Genomic DNA, 17,693 nt, shown 5'->3' on the forward strand with positions numbered 1-17,693 from the left:
CTTCTGAGGACAGTCAGTGACATTACTATGTACTCTGTAATGTGCTGCAGGAGATGTCAGTGCTATATAAATACATAATAATAATAATAATATGGTAGGACATTAGACTATGACTATGGTAGGATTAGATTGTGAGTTCCTCTGAGGACAGTCAGTGACATGGCTATGTACTCTGTAATGTGCTGCAGGAGATGTCAGTGCTATATAAATACATAATAATAATATGGTAGGACATTAGACTATGACTATGGTAGGATTAGAGTGTGAGTTCCTCTGAGGACAGTCAGTGACATGACTATGTACTCTGTAATGTGCTGCAGAAGATGTCAGTGCTATATAAATACATAATAATATGGTAGGACATTAGATTATGACTATGGTAGGATTAGAGTGTGAGCTCCTCTGAGGACAGTCAGTGACATGACTATGTACTCTGTAATGTGCTGCAGGAGATGTCAGTGCTATATAAATACATAATAATAATATGGTAGGACATTAGACTATGACTATGGTAGGATTAGAGTGTGAGCTCCTCTGAGGACAGTCAGTGACATGACTATGTACTCTGTAATGTGCTGCAGGAGATGTCAGTGCTATATAAATACATAATAATAATATGGTAGGACATTACACTATGACTATGGTAGGATTAGAGTGTGATCCCCTCTGAGGACAGTCAGTGACATGACTATGTACTCTGTGTGTGTATGTAAATAAAACACATTTTCACGCTCTCCGCTTCCCTGTAATTTAGGACAATGTGGAGCTTATGACCACCAAGAGGCGCAGAGCCACGTCCCCCTCCAGCAGCGTCAGCGGGGGAGACTTCGATGATTCGCCGCACGCCACAAGTACCCCCAACTCGGGCAGAAAGAAGAGGAGACTTGCTAATGTAACACCTGTGGATCCGGTAAGCGGCGGCCCGCCCGGTGCTGCGAGGGGCGGGGCACAGAAATGCTGGCAATATAAACAGCTTATCACAATATTTATACATTTGACATATTAAAGCAATAGCTATAGCCTATTTAATTTTTTTGTAACACTGTTTTTATTATGAGTAAGGGCTCGTTCACACGGCTGTCTGCCCTGCGTTTACCGCCGGTGTTCGGGACTCGATGTTAAACGATTCTATTCAAGTAAATGGGAGCGTTTGTACCGGGCTTTTACCGGCGTTTGCGCGAACGTGGCATTCAGATCCCGATTTTTCCCGGCGTTCGAGGCGCCCCTGCCTGCTACAATTAGCGTCTTGGGACAGTTAACTGCTGCGGCTAATGTCCCCCTGTGGGGGAGAAAAAGCCTACAACTGAACGCCACTGAAAACTCGAATGCGATGCTGCCTCAACGCCTCTGAAAGCCGGGCAGACGCCTGTGTGAACCAGCCTTAATAATTCAAATCATAATATAACAAACAGCAAGTTTACAAAACATACAGGGTTGGGTTTACCATAAGGCAATGTAGGCACATGCCTACAGGCGCCTGAAGATGGAAAGACGGCTCACTCCCCACATGCCTCCCTCCCTCCCTCCTTCCCTATGCAGAGTCCTAAGTGGTGTGTAAATAAGAGGTTACTCACCTGGCTCTCTGCATTCCACTGACCAGATCTCCCTTCAGCCAGGGGCACCTCTAACTACCTAATACTTGGGGGCATCTCTAGCTACTTAATATTGAGGGTATCTCTGGCTACTTAATACTAAGGGGCACCTGTAGCTACCTATGACAGGTAAGGGAGAGGTGACATCTGGGCCAATCAGAGCACTTGCGATGCAGTTCAGCAGGGGTGTGTAGCATCATGGAGGGCGGAGTCTAGGGTGCCAGGACATCTGTGCCTATAGGCTCCTGTGATGTAAATCTGGGCCTGCATGCATGGAGGGCGGAGTCTAGGGTGCCAGGACATCTGTGCCTATAGGCTCCTGTGAGGTAAATCCGGGCCTGCATGCATGGAGGGCGGAGTCTAGGGTGCCAGGACATCTGTGCCTATAGGCTCCTGTGATGTAAATCTGGGCCTGCATGCATGGAGGGGTGAGTCTAGGGTGCCAGGACATCTGTGCCTATAGGCTCCTGTGAGGTAAATCCGGCCCTGCATGCATGGAGGGCGGAGTCTAGGGTGCCAGGACATCTGTGCCTATAGGCTCCTGTGATGTAAATCCGGGCCTGCATGCATGGAGGGCGGAGTCTAGGGTGCCAGGACATCTGTGCCTATAGGCTCCTGTGATGTAAATCCAGGCCTGCATGCATGGAGGGCGGAGTCTAGGGTGCCAGGATATCTGTGCCTTTTGGCTCCTGTGAGGTAAATCTGGGCCTGCATGCATGGAGGGCGGAGTCTAGGGTGCCAGGACATCTGTGCCTATAGGCTCCTGTGATGTAAATCTGGGCCTGCATGCATGGAGGGCGGAGTCTAGGGTGCCAGGACATCTGTGCCTATAGGCTCCTGTGAGGTAAATCTGGGCCTGCATGCATGGAGGGCGAAGTCTAGGGTGCCAGGACATCTTTGCCTATAGGCTCCTGTGAGGTAAATCTGGGCCTGTATACATCTGCAGTAGATGGAGTAGAAATGGTCAAACGACTAATTGAGGTAAAGTGGATACATAATATATTCACTACATCTTCAGGCTCAGACATTGTCCCCTTACGTGACAAGTTAGAGGCATCAGCTGTGAAAGCGCATGAAACCAAAGCAGCTGGGATCCTGGCAGCTGTAGAACGGGGTAGTTTGTACCTTGAAACAGTAGCTGGGAAGTGATCAGAGGGATGCAGTGAGTTATATACCTTTTGTCACTTGTCTATTGTTTGTCTTATGTTGGCGTTTGCTCCATTCCTTTAGATTGCCGTCTGCCATGAACTCTACAACACAATCAGAGATTACAAAGATGAGCAAGGCCGAATCCTGTGTGAGCTCTTCATCCGGGCCCCGAAACGCAGGTAAGACAGAAACGTCTGTGCTTCAGTGTTCTGTTATCATCATCCGTGGCCTGCAGGTGTGTCTGTTTTGTCTTAAAGCGGAACTGAATATATGCTAAAAAAAAAAAAACAACAACCAAAAAAAAAGTTTCACTTACCTGGGGCTTCTGCCAGCCCCCTGCGGCCGACCCGTGCCTGCGCCGTTACCATACGATCCTTACCATAAGATCCTTCGTTCTGCCGCGGCTCAGTTTCACTTTACGCAGTGGAAGACGACTTCTAAGTAGTCCAGTGGAAATAACCCCTTATGGCTGATTCACACAGCAAGAGTGTTAAAAGCTCTTGCTAATGCATTGCAAAATCACATCGCTCCAGTGTGAACACACATAGGATAACATTAGCAAGAGCATTTTAAATCACAAGTGCTTAGAAAAGCTCTTGAAGTGTGAGCAAGCCCTTAAAGTGTACCAGAGATGACATGTGACATGGTGAGATAGACATGCGTATATACAGTGTCAAGCATACAGACGCTTGTGCTGTGCTCCTTTTCTTTTTTTCCCTGCCTGAAAGAGTGTATAATTAGCTATGGAACTGACAGTCTTTCTCCAGTCAGGACTCAGTCGGCTCACTGATGACAAATTACAGCTATAAAACACTTTCCTAAGCAGATACCTGGGCTTTTTACTGTGAGGGGAGAAGATAAAAACATCAGTAGCTCATGCGTTTTCACTCGGGGACTCTTCAGACACCGCAATTGAGCAGAGACTATGAAACATTATATCTGCTTTGTAAATGTTTATACATAAAATAAAACCTTGAGAGATCTAAAAGAGTCATTTTTAGGAGTAGGACAAATGCAATTGTTCATCTTATTAGTTTATTTTCATCTCTGGTTCACTTTAAGCTCTTCAGAAAACAGGACTGAGGTAGAAGCTCTTTTGCATAGGTAACAACTGCAGCGTTTTAACTCTTCCTGTACAGGAAACCAATATAGACTATTTTCTTTGCTACTAATGTTTTATGTATCATCCGTACTACACGTACAATTCATTATCACATACATTTATTCAGATTTGCTTTAAAATAAACCTTTAAGGGAAAAAACTGGCTTGGGGGGGGGGGGGGGGGGGGTTACTACCCTCTGGAGGGGGAAACATCCGTATCCTAATGAGGCTTCCCCGTCTCCTTTTGAAAGCCCGATCCAGCGCTGGCATCCCGGAGCAGAAGCCGACCTCAGTATTACTACAGGCGCTGGCGCAGTAACGGCTCTCGGCTCGTGCTGGCGGATAGAGCCAAGCCTGATTGAGGCTGCTTTTCTGTACAGACGGCTTGCGCATGTGCTGTAGAGCGGACCCGATCGATGGCTAGTTCTGCCGCTGCCTGAGCTCTCCGCCACTACTGTGTCTGCGCATCAACAGCCACAAGCGCTAACAGGGAGATCATTGAGGGCTGCCAGTGCTGGATCCCCTCTGCTGAGGAGGACGAGGGAAGCCTCATTGGGATCCAGAACTTTCCCCCTCCCGAGGTAAGTATCCCCCAGGGGCACTTTTTATCCTTAGGCCCGGTTCACATTATACAATACAATACAATAACATTTCTATAGCGCTTTTCTCCCATAGGACTCAAAGCGCTTAGGCTCTCTCAGATTCAGTAATTAAAAGGATGAAGTATTCACACAACAAAAGTTATATTTCTGCAAATGCCAGACTGAACAGGTGGGTTTTCAGTCTGGATTTAAACACGTCCAGGGATGGGGCTGTCCTGATCTGTTGAGGTAAGGAGTTCCAAAACGTAGGGGCAGCATGACAGAAGGCTCTGGGACCAAAAGTTTCCAAGTGGACTCTGGGTATGACTAGATTATTAGAACCTGTGGATCTGAGAATGCGGGGATTGCTACGCAGCTGTAACATATCTTTCATGTATCCAGGGCCTAGATTATTCAGGGATTTAAATGTCAGTAGGCCGATCTTGAATAGGACCCTCCATTCTATAGGTAGCCAGTGAAGGGAATGCAGGACTGGCGTTATGTGGCAGTGACGGGGTTGGTTGGTTAGCAGTCTGGCAGCAGTATTCTGTATCAGCTGTAGACGGTACAAGGCCTTTTTTGGAAGGCCAGTGTAGAGAGCATTGCAGTAGTCCAGTCGGGATGTGATGAAGGCGTGGACTAAGGTTTGCAGATCTTCTGGGGGTATGAGGTGCTTGATTTTTGCAATGTTCTTCAGGTGAAAATAGGATGATTTCACCACCGCAGAGATTTGAGTTCTGAAGTTTAAATCCCCATCAATTAGAACTCCCAGGCTACGCACATGATCAGAGCTGCGTAGATCCGTGCCTCCTATTCCCAGTGGTGAAGACTGCAAGTTAAGTTGTTTTGTTATCATGCTCTGCCCTCCAATCAGAAGGACTTCAGTTTTGTCTGCATTTAGTTTCAGCCAGTTGTCATTCATCCATTGCTGTAGTTCACGTAAGCAGGCGTTTATAGTTAGAGTTGGGTCTGTCACACCAGGCTTGAAGGAAAGATATAGTTGGGTGTCGTCTGCATAGCAGTGGTATGTCAGGCCATGTTTTTGGATTAGTTTTCCCAATGGTAGCATGTAAATCGTGAAAAGCAGGGGAGAGAGGATTGAGCCCTGGGGCACCCCATACCTAAGTGTTACAGGGGTGGACAGGAAGGGCCCCATAGACACTTTGTGGGTTCTGCCACTCAAGAAGGATTGGAACCACTGAAGTACTATGCCATCAATGCCGCAGTATTCCTGTAGCCTGTTTATCAAGATGTCATGGTCAACTGTGTCAAAGGCTGCAGAAAGGTCTAGCAGTATGAGGATCGAGCACTCTCCTCTGTCTCTTGCCTTGAGCAGGTGGTTGCATATTTGGATGAGGGCAGTTTCAGTGCTGTGGTGTTTCCTGAAGCCAGACTGGAATGGGTCATAACTGTTATTTTGTAGGATTCTGGCTTCTAGCTGGAGGTATACAGCTTTTTCAATTAGCTTGCCCAGAAAGGGGAGGTTAGAGACAGGTCTGTAGCTGGTCATTGCATCTGGGTCCAGGGAGGGTTAGCGTTCCCTGTCCAGATTTTCCTGATCTGATCCGGACCGTATACTGTACAAACGGAACGTACGTTCCGCATAGCAATGCAAAGTCTATGCGGACGTTCACATGCGTCCGTTCCGTACAGTACGGAGCCGGACCGGATCCGGACTCTTTTCCAACATGCGCTATTTTTTGGGGCCGGGTCTCCGGCCCACGCACCCGGACCGGAGCCGGACCTGAGCCTGACAGCACCATCAGGAACACAGAAACCAATGGGGAACGGAAGGCACAGAACACACTGCCTACAAAAACCTGACGTTCTACCCCACTTCCTATGCGTATCCAAGCAGCCATTTCGGATGGGGACACATGGGCCAAGCATGTCTGGAGTGGAGCAGCAGTGACACACGTGCTGGAGCTGTTTGGCAGAATGTCGGAGGTGGAGGTGAGGCCTACAGCGGAGGAACCTGATTCTACAGGTGCACCAGGTGCACCTTCTGCTGACCCCAACATTTTTTTATTTAAATTTCATTATTTTTTTGCCCACGGATCCGGATGGCAGCCTGATACAAACGGACCGTACGGTTCTGATCACGATCAGGTCCTGATCCGATCAGGATCCGGTTAGTTTACTTGCCAAAACGCAAGTGTGAACGGGGCCTTACAGGTTTACTTCAGAAACTTTTATCTGACATTAATAACTTTTGTCTGAAATTAATAATTGGAATTTATAGAAATGTATGTGTGTGCCCCATGCAAGGTACAATGCCTCTCCCCCCCCCCCCCCCCCCCCCCGTCATGGGAAACACACAGGCTCACACTGCTGTCCGTTCTGTATCTTCAGAAACCAGCCCGACTACTACGACATTGTTACCCAGCCCATCGACTTGATGAAGATCCAGCAGAAGCTGAAGATGGAGGAATATGACGATGTCAGCCTGCTGACCGCCGACTTTCAGCTGCTGTTCCAGAACACAAAAGCTTATTACAAGGTGAGCTTCTGCTTTCCAGAGCTGCAGGTGACCCAAGTCTTGTAGTTCTGCCAGTAGCGTCTCTGTCCTGTTCTCAGCGTACTGCTCTTGTTTATAGTATTCCTTTGTAGCTGCAGAAAGGTAACTTCAGTCACAGAAATGGGGCAATATAGACTTCAGTGTGAGCAGACCAAACTTTAGTCGACTTTTTTTTTATTATTATTTATATAAAGTTGATTAAAATATCCTGAAGTTATGATCCAGAAATTGCTGTGTCTTCTCATTGTCTGACCTGGATTGTTTGAGCCATGCCCTATCGCACTCAAAATAAAAATGAAAACCTAAACTATCGGTTTCTCAACGAAGGTAATACAGGTAAACCAAAAGAAGGGGGAGGTGCCCAAGTAAAGATAAAACTGTTTATCAGTTAACAGCCACAAACAAGTTATCTCACTTTAAGATAATGCACTGCTTTTGTCTTCAGCCAGCAAAACTCATGCTGTAAATTTTTGGCTTGCTTTGATATCTCTCTCCAAGCAGATAACATAGAAAGCAGAAGTCCTCTTTTGTCTCACACTGCCCCCTAGTGAGAAGTGGGCATAAATACACATTACAGCAGTACTACTTATAAGCAAGGAAATGTAACAAAGTAGAAATACAAAATGTGCTTAAATAATTTGGCCTGGAGCACTTACTAGCCTGTAAATAAATTGTCCGATAAAGCATTAAAGCAAGACGGAAGAGGGGAAGTTGTCTTTATGGTCCCTCGCTATCCTCTGGATCCTCTCCATTGTGCCCCTATCCACCCCCGAGAGATCTCAGACTAGCAGGCATGTGCGGCCACCTCCGTTCCGCTCTTTGTACGGAGGCATCAAGTCTTTATGAACTGCATATGCAGAGAATGCTCTCAGCACCGGGAGCGTAATCGAGGAGGCGCGTCGCCGGCACCACGGATGCACAGCAGCCCATAACTGGATCAGTCAGGGGAATAGTGGCACAACAGAGGGGATCGGGAGGATACAGAGGAACTTTATAGACTGCAGGGGAATGGAATATGCCCCAGGTTAGTAAACTTCCCCCATACCGGATATCCTTCAAAAAAGTTTTTAAAAAGGAGTGTAAGTGTTGACTTAAAATTTGACACTTTGGAGTGCCATTGTTTTTCATAAATAGAGCACACTTCCTCAGGCCCTGTATAAAGTACAGTAGGATAAAGATCAAATGAGGTGGAAACTAGATGCCCCATAGCAGCAATTTTATATTGCATGGGGTGCATAAGGATAATTTGGGGTTCCAGTGATCGCTGGACCCCGAAATTATATCTCCCTCCAAATTGTGACATCTCAAAGAGGGGGATAGTATTTTATGCCGCTAGGAGTTTAGCGGCAGCAGGGAGAGCCGTCATTCAGCTCACCCTGCGCCCAGCTCACCGGCGGCCGTACATAATCCGTATCCATAGAGATCCCCTCCGAGAGCTAACGTCAGAGGGCAGGCCTGTATAAATGCTTTCTGCCTTACATTGCGTTCTTTCTCCTCCCCAGTCTGACACCCCGGAGTACAAGGCTGCCTGCAAGCTGTGGGATCTCTACCTGCGCACAAAGAATGAGTTTATCCAGAAGGGAGACTGCGAGGAGGATGAGGAGGAAGAGGAATCGCAGGAGACTGGAGAGGGAGAGGTACGGCTCCATACAACTGTATATTTCATTTTACTTCCAGTGGTTACATAGTTATTTTGTTACATAGTTATTTTGGTTGAAAAAAGACATACGTCCATCGAGTTCAACTGGTTTTATGGGAATGTATGCGTAAACTCTTAAAGGTAACTGCAAGTGAAAACAGATTTGGTCAGTTACTTACCTGGAGCTTCTTCCAGCCCCTTGAAGCCTTCCTGGTCCTTCGCCATCATCCTGCCCTGATTGGTTTCCCGCTATCCCTCTTTGAACGCTGGAATGCGTGTCTTTTTCAACACGCTCCCTAAGCTTGGAGCACATTACTCAGAGTTTATGGGGGACATTTATCAAGAGTGTCTGAGACAAAATATTAGTAGGTTTTTAGAAATCTGTGCAGAACTGTCTGACATGCTAAGAAATCACTAGATAGTGCAAGTTTCTTCTTAAACTGTTAGGAATAGGAGGAGTTAGTAAGGTCTCTCAGGCAGTGCAGTGTGTGAGGGAAATTACTGTTGCTGAGGTAACCAACACATCTGTCAGCAGGCTCTGAGTGAGGGGGGAGGAGCCTTTCACAAATTACATCTAGCCTGCACTGCTGCACTATCTGTAGAACTGCTATGAATCACTTCTTAATCTGCAGCAGTTTAGGAATGGATTTACACTTTTCTTAACCTCCTTGCCGGTTATACTAGGCTAGCTAAATGAATTAAAGAAAAAAAAAAAAAGTGCTGCGCCGCCCCCTTGCCGACACAATTGGAACGGCAAGGGGGTTAACTGTAGTTCAGCTCTAGAAATCCATGCTAAACTGCTGCTATTACATAGGATTTGGGAGGTTTCTTATCATGCAGAATAGTTTCTCTGCTGGTTAGAACAGTTTTAGAAGCAAAAACTGTCGGTCATGCTTTGATAAATCTGGCCCAGAGGATCAGCAGTTGCTTCAAATATGGCAGTCAGTGTGAGCTTGGAAGAACCAGGAGTTAAGTTGTGACGCACAGCACACAAGAGGATAGAACCACGCTGTCAGATGAGGCTCTCTCTGCCCTATCCGAATCCACTGACAGCGGGTGTCACTCGTGGGGGAGTGGCTTCAGGTGGAGTGGGTGTGGATTCACTGACGCATTTCGTTGCTGAAGAGGCAGATACACATGCACACTTTAGGTCCGCTATAAAAATATTTTTATGTGAAAACTTAAATAAATGTTTCCCTTTTTTTTTCCGTCAGACCTCCCAGAATTATTTGAAGCCCATTTTGGAACAGCTATTGGAATCAATCACCGCAGCGGCAGATCCCAACGGCCGACTGATCAGCGATCTCTTTCAGAAACTCCCGTCTAAAGTGGTGAGTGCGAGGGGGGGTGGGGCGTAAGAATGTGCGGCTTACGTGATCTGGGGGTGGGATGTACATGATCTGATCTGCGGAATACAGAAAGAGACACCGAGAGCCCAATATAGTGTAGTATGTACTGGTAATATGGGTGTGACGAAGTAAGTATATGATATTAATACTCACAAACCAGCGTTACCATCCAGGTAACCACTATGTAGGCAGGTGGGGAGATTAGAACTGTCCCCACTCAGGATTAAGAAGTCGCTTTCTGTAGATTGGAAAAAAGGGGGGCAACACCCCTCCACCAAGGGTGGACTTAGAACATGTACAGGCAAACGGAGGCACCAAGAGCTTAAGTCGATAAAAAGTTTAAAAGTCGGGGGAGGCTGAGGTGGATCTCCCTCCTCCAAGTAGACACAACAAATTGTTGAAAGAGTTCAACCAAATATTTGTTCACATACTCCAGAAAATCCAACGCGTTTCACAGGCATATCCCGCATCCTCAGGCTATGAACGGAGCATAAAACTCATGTAGGACTAGTACAAAGCTAAGCGCCTCTGTGCTGCACACACTACGCCACAGAGGCACTGCTAAGCTGGGGGAGCCACCGCATACACCCCAAAAAATGGCCGATGGAAGGCGGCAAAACGTCACTTGTCTAATGAATTACACGCCAGCGGGTGAGTTATTACCCCTACCACCCCCTGATCCTGGCAGCATTAAAGAGGATCTGTAACGACAAAACGTCCCCTGGGGGGTACTCACCTCGGGTGGGGGAAGCCTCCGGATCCTAATGAGGCTTCCCACGCCGTCCTGCGTCCCACGGGGGTCTCGCTGCAGCCCTCCGTGCAGCCGTGACGTAATATTTACCTTCCCGGCTCCTGCGCAGGCGCTCTGACAGCTGTCGGCTCCGAAATAGGTGGAAATACCCGATCGCCGTCGGGTCTGCTCTACTGCGCAGGCGCAAGTCTCCGGCGCCTGCGCAGTAGAACGGACCCGACGGAGATCGGGTATTTCCATCTATTTCCGTGCTGAAAGCAGCCACAGCGCCCCCGCTGGAGCCAGCAACGGTAAATATTGAAGCTACAGTCTGCTCTGTCGCCGGCTGTTAGGAGGGCTGCAGCGAGGCCCCCGTGGGACGCAGGACGGCGTGTGAAGCCTCATTAGGATCCAGAGGCTTCCCCCACCCGAGGTGAGTACCCTCCAGGGGAGGTTTTTGATGTTACAGAGTCTCTTTAAGACAGATTTGGACATGCCAGGCTCTCTTTCACAGGAATACTCTTTAAAGAGAATCTGTAAGAAAAAAAGTGCCCCTATGTAGTAATTACCTCGGGAGGGGGAAGCCTCCGCATCCTAATGAGACTTTCCTGTCCTTCTCCATCCCTCTGTTCTAGTGCTGTCCGCCGCTGAAAATCCGAGGGGGCTCGGGGATGATAACAATCCTACTCCTGCGCAGTAGCGGCTTTACTTCAGGCAGAAGTAGTCGAGCCTGATGGGGTCTGCTCTACTGCACCTGCGCACAGCTCACACAGGAGTCTGCACCCCAGCACCGCCGACAAAGTTGTTGTTGGATTTTCGGTGGCTGACAGCGCTGGGGCGAAAGGGACAGAGGAGGCCTCTTTAGGATCCAGAAGCTCTCCCCCCCCCCCCCTCCCCTCCTCTTAATCTGTCCCCCCTCCTCCTAAAATGACTTTTTGTTTTTAGATATACCACTGTTGTATTCATTTTGTTTCATTGTCTCTGCTCAATGACACCTTCATTAAGTATGCCAGAATTATTGACCCTTTTTATTTCTTTCCAGCACTCAGAAGCCATTTACTGACATGAAAGTGTTTTATGGCTGTAATTACTTATCAGTGTGGGTTATGCTATAGTCCGACCCGGTTCTGACATGGACAGAAACGATCACTTGCATGCCTGATGTTTAACCCCTTCAGGCAGAGAAAGAAAAAAAGGAACACAGCCTAGTTATTTGTGTGCTAGGCACTGTACATACCCATGTCTATCTCATCATGTCACATGTCACTTCGGGTATCCTTTGACCCAGGTGGTATGATTATTTACAGATTTGTTTTCCAAAAGTGGTGCATTTCTTTTTTACAAGCTTTCAGACCCTAAAAATCATACGGCTAGATAGATCTGTGGCAGCCCTGCACATTCCACATCTCCAATGGATCCAACTCTGGATTAGTGCTCAGAGCTGGGGATTTCTATCCCGAGCCTGACTCGGGGTTACCGCTAAGGAGATTAAAGCAGATCCGAGATGAAAAACTAACTATAACAAGTAACTTGTCTATATATCTTATCTAAAGTTTAGATAGTTTACACAGCAAATCTAGCTGCAAACAGCTTCAATTGCATATGATTATTTATTCCTGGGATACAATGAGGGCAGCCATGTTCTGTTTTTCACATTGTCACAGGCTGAGGGCTGGAGATGCTATCAGCTTGCCTGTGTGTAAATGCACTCCCCTCTCCTCCTCCCTCCTCCCCTCTGCCTCTGAAATCTCTGGCTAGTAACCTCCTCCCCCTCCTGCCCAGACTGAGCTCCCATAAGCCCTTGCTACAGTGCCAAGGCAAAAAAGGAACTGTGGGCGAGGCTTGTTTAGTTTATAGGGAATTAGAGTATTAAAACAAAACAAAAAAAGTATTTGGCTTGAGGAATGCCCTATAAACAATAGGAAAGGAACACAATTATGCAATGAGTAAAAGTTTATCTTGGATCCACTTTAAGGAAAGTGGGTTTTTTTTAAATGCTTTTTGGTTACATTTTTGTAACGTTTACCAGCACAAGATAGTTCAGCCAACGAAAGACATGAATATGATTCTCCTGGACTTTCCCTGTGTGTGGTGTATTCTGGTTTATGTAGCGATTATATATAAAAGGCCGTTTGTATCTACAGTATTTATATGATGATTGCTGGTCTTTTTGCAGCGCTTAATCTATTCATTTTCCTTCTATTTTTGTTATTTCCTAGCATTATCCGGACTACTATGCGATTATCAAAGAGCCCATCGACTTGAAGATGATTTCTCAGAGGATTCAGGTAATGTTGTGACTTCTTATTTTCACAATTTTCCAGGAAAACTGATCTGAGGAATTTGGAAAGCACAGCAAAAATGCCAATTTCTGGATTGTTAAAGCTACATATTCCTTCATTTACTGGACAAGACTGAGCTTCTGATAGTCCCGCCCCGCACAGCTGCACCCCTCCCAAATATGCATATCACTATCGATAACACTGCCATCCACCCTACACCCCCCCAGGCCCACTGCCTTGGGGGCACCCTGGACTCTGCACTCTCCTTTGCATCCCAGATTCTAAGTATTACTCAATCCTAGAACTTCCACCTCTGCAACACCTCCAGGGTCCGCCCCTACCTGTCCCCTGACACCACCAAACTCCTCATCCATGCCCTTGTTATCTCCCAGCTGGACTATTGCCATTCCCTTTTATCAGGCCCCTCCTCAAACCCCACTGCCCCCTTCAATAGTTAATGTGTGGCAGCCAGACTGATAAACTCCTCCCATCGCTCCGCCTCTACGACTCCCCTCTGTAAAGCCCTTTACTGGCTCCCTCTCTGCTTTAGGATCAATTTCAACATTTTGTGCTTGGCCTACAAATCTGTGCACAGGACCTGCCCTACCTACATCTCCGATCTTGTCCACAGGTACATTCCGGCCGGCCCCCTCCGATCCTCCAACCACCTGCACATATACTTTTCTGGGGCCTTTTCCAGCCCCCTACAGTCTGTTAGCTCTCTCCGTGTCCCCCCCGCTCCCCTCAGGCTGCTGCTGCCGCCAAATGAAAGTCCATGATCCAGGGCCTACTGCACATGCGTTGTCTTGGCCGGGCACCTCTTCAATCACACTCTGTGGTTTTTGTACTGACTTGTGACTGTACAACTGTAGAACCCTCCTGGTTATGGGAGCACAATAGGGGCCTGGAACAGCGCATGCGCAGTAGCCTCTGGGACGCGGGCTTTAATGTGGCTGCAGCAGCACAACTGAGGGTGACCCGGAGGGGGGGGGGGGACACTAAGGCAGCTGACAGACTGTAGGGGGGCTGGAAGAAGTCAGAGGTAAATAATAATCCTCTTGTTCCCCTTGTCTCAGGTTTACGTTAAGCTGTACCATACGATGGAAATAATGTACAGTATTTTCCTGACATCATTCTGCCTCTAGTGAGTGACTAGACTGCTGAGTATTTCTGGGGAAAACGAATGGAGGTCCGCACGATGTCTCGGCAATCCAAGTTTTCGTTTGGAACATGGGGGAAACGTCCAGTTTTTTCTTTCAGGGGATAGAGAGGGTCTTTTTGCCGAGGAGAGGGGTAGATCTTTTAGCCATGATCCGTAAAGAGAGGCCCTGTGGATCTTCCGTTTGGGGACCCGGGCCCCTCTTTAGTATGAATGCGAGATGGGATCTGGCTTTAGTAAGCAACTAATTACCCCCTCTGATTTAATTGGGTATCCCTGAGTCACTGGTGGCTGTTATTTGTATACTCACCTTTTGTATTTGTACGTTTTTGAATTCAAGCGTGCTCCTCGTGTTTTTAGTTGCATTTGGGTTTTAATTGTATATATGAATTTGTAAAGGATGGTGTGGTAGCCAGTATAGAGGGTGCGGATCTTTGTGTTCCCGCCCGCATTGGGTTCGGTTGGCCTGGCAACCCCTCTGGTCCCACCTACTATTAAAACCTGTTGATGTGAGCCATAAGATGGCTATGATTAAGAACCGCGCTAGTTCAAAACATGTCAGCTTGGTGCTCATTTATTTGATTGGGATATGTCCTGAATAAACTTGGATTGTGGAGACATCGTGCAGACCTCCATTAATTTTCTCCTGTGTCTGGGCAGCCCTTGTTCCAGCACTGCCTCCCTTGTGAGTTGAGCGGTATTTTTCTCTCTTCTATCTGAGTATTTCTGGATTGCATTGATTTAATTCACTAAACTCTTATCATTGGGCTGAGACTTTCCATTGATTCATATGGTCTCTTTATTCCAGTCCGGCTATTATAAAACTGTGAATACAATGGCCAAAGACATCGATCTGCTGACAAAGAACGCTAAAACCTACAACGAGCCCGGCTCTCAGGTGTTCAAGGTGAGTGAGTGCGCGTTTTCTGCCTGTGATTGGTGTGTGTGTATCGCCCAGCCATTTGTTTGTCAATACTATCATCACGTCTTTATATAATACATGGTGATAATATATTACATTCTGTTTCTCGCAGGACGCGAATAGTATAAAGAAGCTTTTTGCCATGAAAAAGTCAGAGATCGATTATTCGGAGTCGTCCAAGTCGAGTCTACGCAGCAGGTGCCTCATCCTTCTAAGATATCCGGCTGTTGTTGGCGTCATGTCGGATCTGCAATATGGGGAATTCTCAGAGAGTATGAAGCGGCTGGCTGACATGTGACTCCTTCTGTTTATTGCAGGAACAAGCGTCCCGCGCAGGGAGACAGACTGTCCGCTATCACAATGGCGCTGCAGTACGGCTCCGAGAGCGAGGAAGATGCATCGCTAAACGGTAATCGATTCCGTCACATCCAATGTGCTAAACCTGTATGAGGTCAAAGGACACCTGCAGTAGAGATATATGGAATGATGTCTTACCTCTCCTGAAGATAGAGGCGCTCACTCCTGTTGGCCTAAATTGTCAGGCACAGCTTCTGTATAGACCTGAGGAAGCGGCCGTGGTCCAGTGAAATGCGTTGGTGCTTAACCCATCTTAGTTCCTGGACGTAGAAACTATGTCCAGGAACCATGCGCGCTCCGCGGCCGATCGCGCGCGAGTACGCGCGCCCCCGCCCGCGGTTCGTTAGCCAGGCAATCAGTGAATCGGGCTATGGTGCCCGATCACTGATTCCTCTCCCCCGCTGAAAAAGCAACAGCTACTCTCGGAAGCTGCGCTTTTTCTGGCTGTAGCGTCTCCCATGCGTCTCTCTAAGCGTATGTTACGCTTAGAGTGACGTCATGTTAACAAACTCATGGCCGCCATCTTGTGGCCAAAAAGTAATACTACAACTAAAAGTAAAAAAAATTAAACTCAAACACACATTTACATTATCAATCTATTGTTACATCCCACCCTCCCAAAACTACCCAAATAAAATGTTTGATACAAAAAAACAAAAAACATTACAATAAAAAAAAAAAACCCTGTAAATATTTACCTAAGGGTCTAAACTTTTTAAATATCAATGTAAAGATGAAATATTTCTATTTTTTTTTTTTTATTTTAAACTTGTAAATAGTGATAGATGCAAAACGGAAAAAATGCACCTTTATTTCTAAATAAAATATTGTCGCCATACATTGTGATAGGGACATAATTTTAACGGTGTAATAACCGGGACATATGGGCAAATACAATACGTGAGTTTTAATTATGGAAGCATGTATTATTTTAAAACTATAATGGCTGAAAACTGAGAAATAATGAATTTTTTCCGTTTTTCTTATTCTTCCTGTTAAAATGCATTTACAGTAAAGTGGCTCTTAGCAAAATGTACCCCCCAAAGAAAGCCTAATTGGTGGCGGAAAAAACAAGATATAGATCAGTTCATTGTGATAAGTAGTGATAAAGTTATAGGCTAATGAGTGGGAGGTGAACATTTCTCAAGTGAAAACGACGGAACGCGAATGGGTTAATAAATTTGTACTTCCAGGTAACTCTGACTTTATTCTTCAGGGGAGATAAGACCAGCACTGCCGCTCGTTTTTAAACTGTGTTTTATTATAAACCGGATGCCTGTGTATTAAAGTAATAACACCTACCTTTACCTACCTGGGGCTCCTTCCATCCCCTTGAGATCACATGTTCCTCGCCGCAGCGTCTCCGGGGTCCTGCTGGCCGCCTGAAGTATCGGCAACCCTCGATGCGTCGTTGTCTTCTGCGCATGTGCCCACTCATTCGGGAGTGTACTGCACCTGCTCAGTACATTGCTGGTGACGTGGGTGTGTGCCCGCGCAGATGTCATCCCATTGGTGGTAGGCGGTTCTCAAGCAGGACGCGGGAGAAGACCGGAGTTGCGGTGAGGGAGACAAGTGACCTCTTGGCTAAAAGAAGCCCCAAGGAAGTAAAGATAATATTATTACTCGCCTCTGATATACTTTAACCACTTCATGACAAAGGACGTATATACACGTCCATTGTATTTGTGGCCAGTACACCACCAGTTTGTTACTAAATGTGGCAGATGTGCTATCGGTTTAACCATGACGAGTTGTAGAATACATTTTGGTACGTCTTACAGCTTGGACGCCTGTCACATAAAAAATAGGTAGGAACAAATTCAATCAAAACATAAAAATGAATTTTCAAAATTATGGTCAAACTTGGGAAAGTTGTAGGAACACTACAAGAGACATATGTGGTAACATTTTAACCATGATAAGTAGTAGAATACAGTTTAGACAGTTTTAGAGTTGAGGCCCATGTCTTGTGTATTTTTTTAGTCACAAACTGAATCAAAAGCAGGTTAATTTCCGCATATTCTGTACCAAAATAAAAGACTTGTAAAATGTTAACAAAGTTACAGAATATAAAAGAAAAAAAATATATTGTTACCTTCGGAACATGGCTTTTTAAAAATGTATGCCATGAGGGTATATTACTATTATTTTTGCAAATAAGGTCTTGAAATCATTGATGGTGTATAATGAGAAAGAGAAAAAAAAATAAAGAAAAAGACACCTTTCTTTCTAAATACAATAATGTCACCATACATTGTGCTAGGAACAAAATCTAAATGTTTTAATAACCAGGATGAATAAGCAAATACAATT

General features: G+C 46.2%; 1 protein-coding gene across 7 annotated transcripts in view; it reads left to right on the forward strand.

Annotated features, from left to right (window-relative positions):
- Positions 1-17,693, forward strand: part of PBRM1 (polybromo 1) — a 129,905-nt gene that overhangs the window by 20,049 nt on the left and 92,163 nt on the right. For all 7 annotated transcript variants that reach the window (XM_068251877.1, XM_068251876.1, XM_068251878.1 and 4 more), the window contains exons 2-10: positions 755-910; positions 2,823-2,920; positions 6,777-6,924; positions 8,445-8,579; positions 9,796-9,912; positions 12,880-12,948; positions 14,910-15,008; positions 15,136-15,221; positions 15,341-15,432. In XM_068251877.1, coding sequence (XP_068107978.1) covers positions 770-910; positions 2,823-2,920; positions 6,777-6,924; positions 8,445-8,579; positions 9,796-9,912; positions 12,880-12,948; positions 14,910-15,008; positions 15,136-15,221; positions 15,341-15,432 — 985 coding nt within the window. In that variant the 5' untranslated portion in view covers positions 755-769. The remainder of the gene's footprint in view (positions 1-754; positions 911-2,822; positions 2,921-6,776; positions 6,925-8,444; positions 8,580-9,795; positions 9,913-12,879; positions 12,949-14,909; positions 15,009-15,135; positions 15,222-15,340; positions 15,433-17,693) is intronic.

This window comes from Hyperolius riggenbachi, chromosome 9 (assembly GCF_040937935.1).
Source record: "Hyperolius riggenbachi isolate aHypRig1 chromosome 9, aHypRig1.pri, whole genome shotgun sequence".
Lineage (NCBI taxonomy): Eukaryota > Metazoa > Chordata > Amphibia > Anura > Hyperoliidae > Hyperolius > Hyperolius riggenbachi.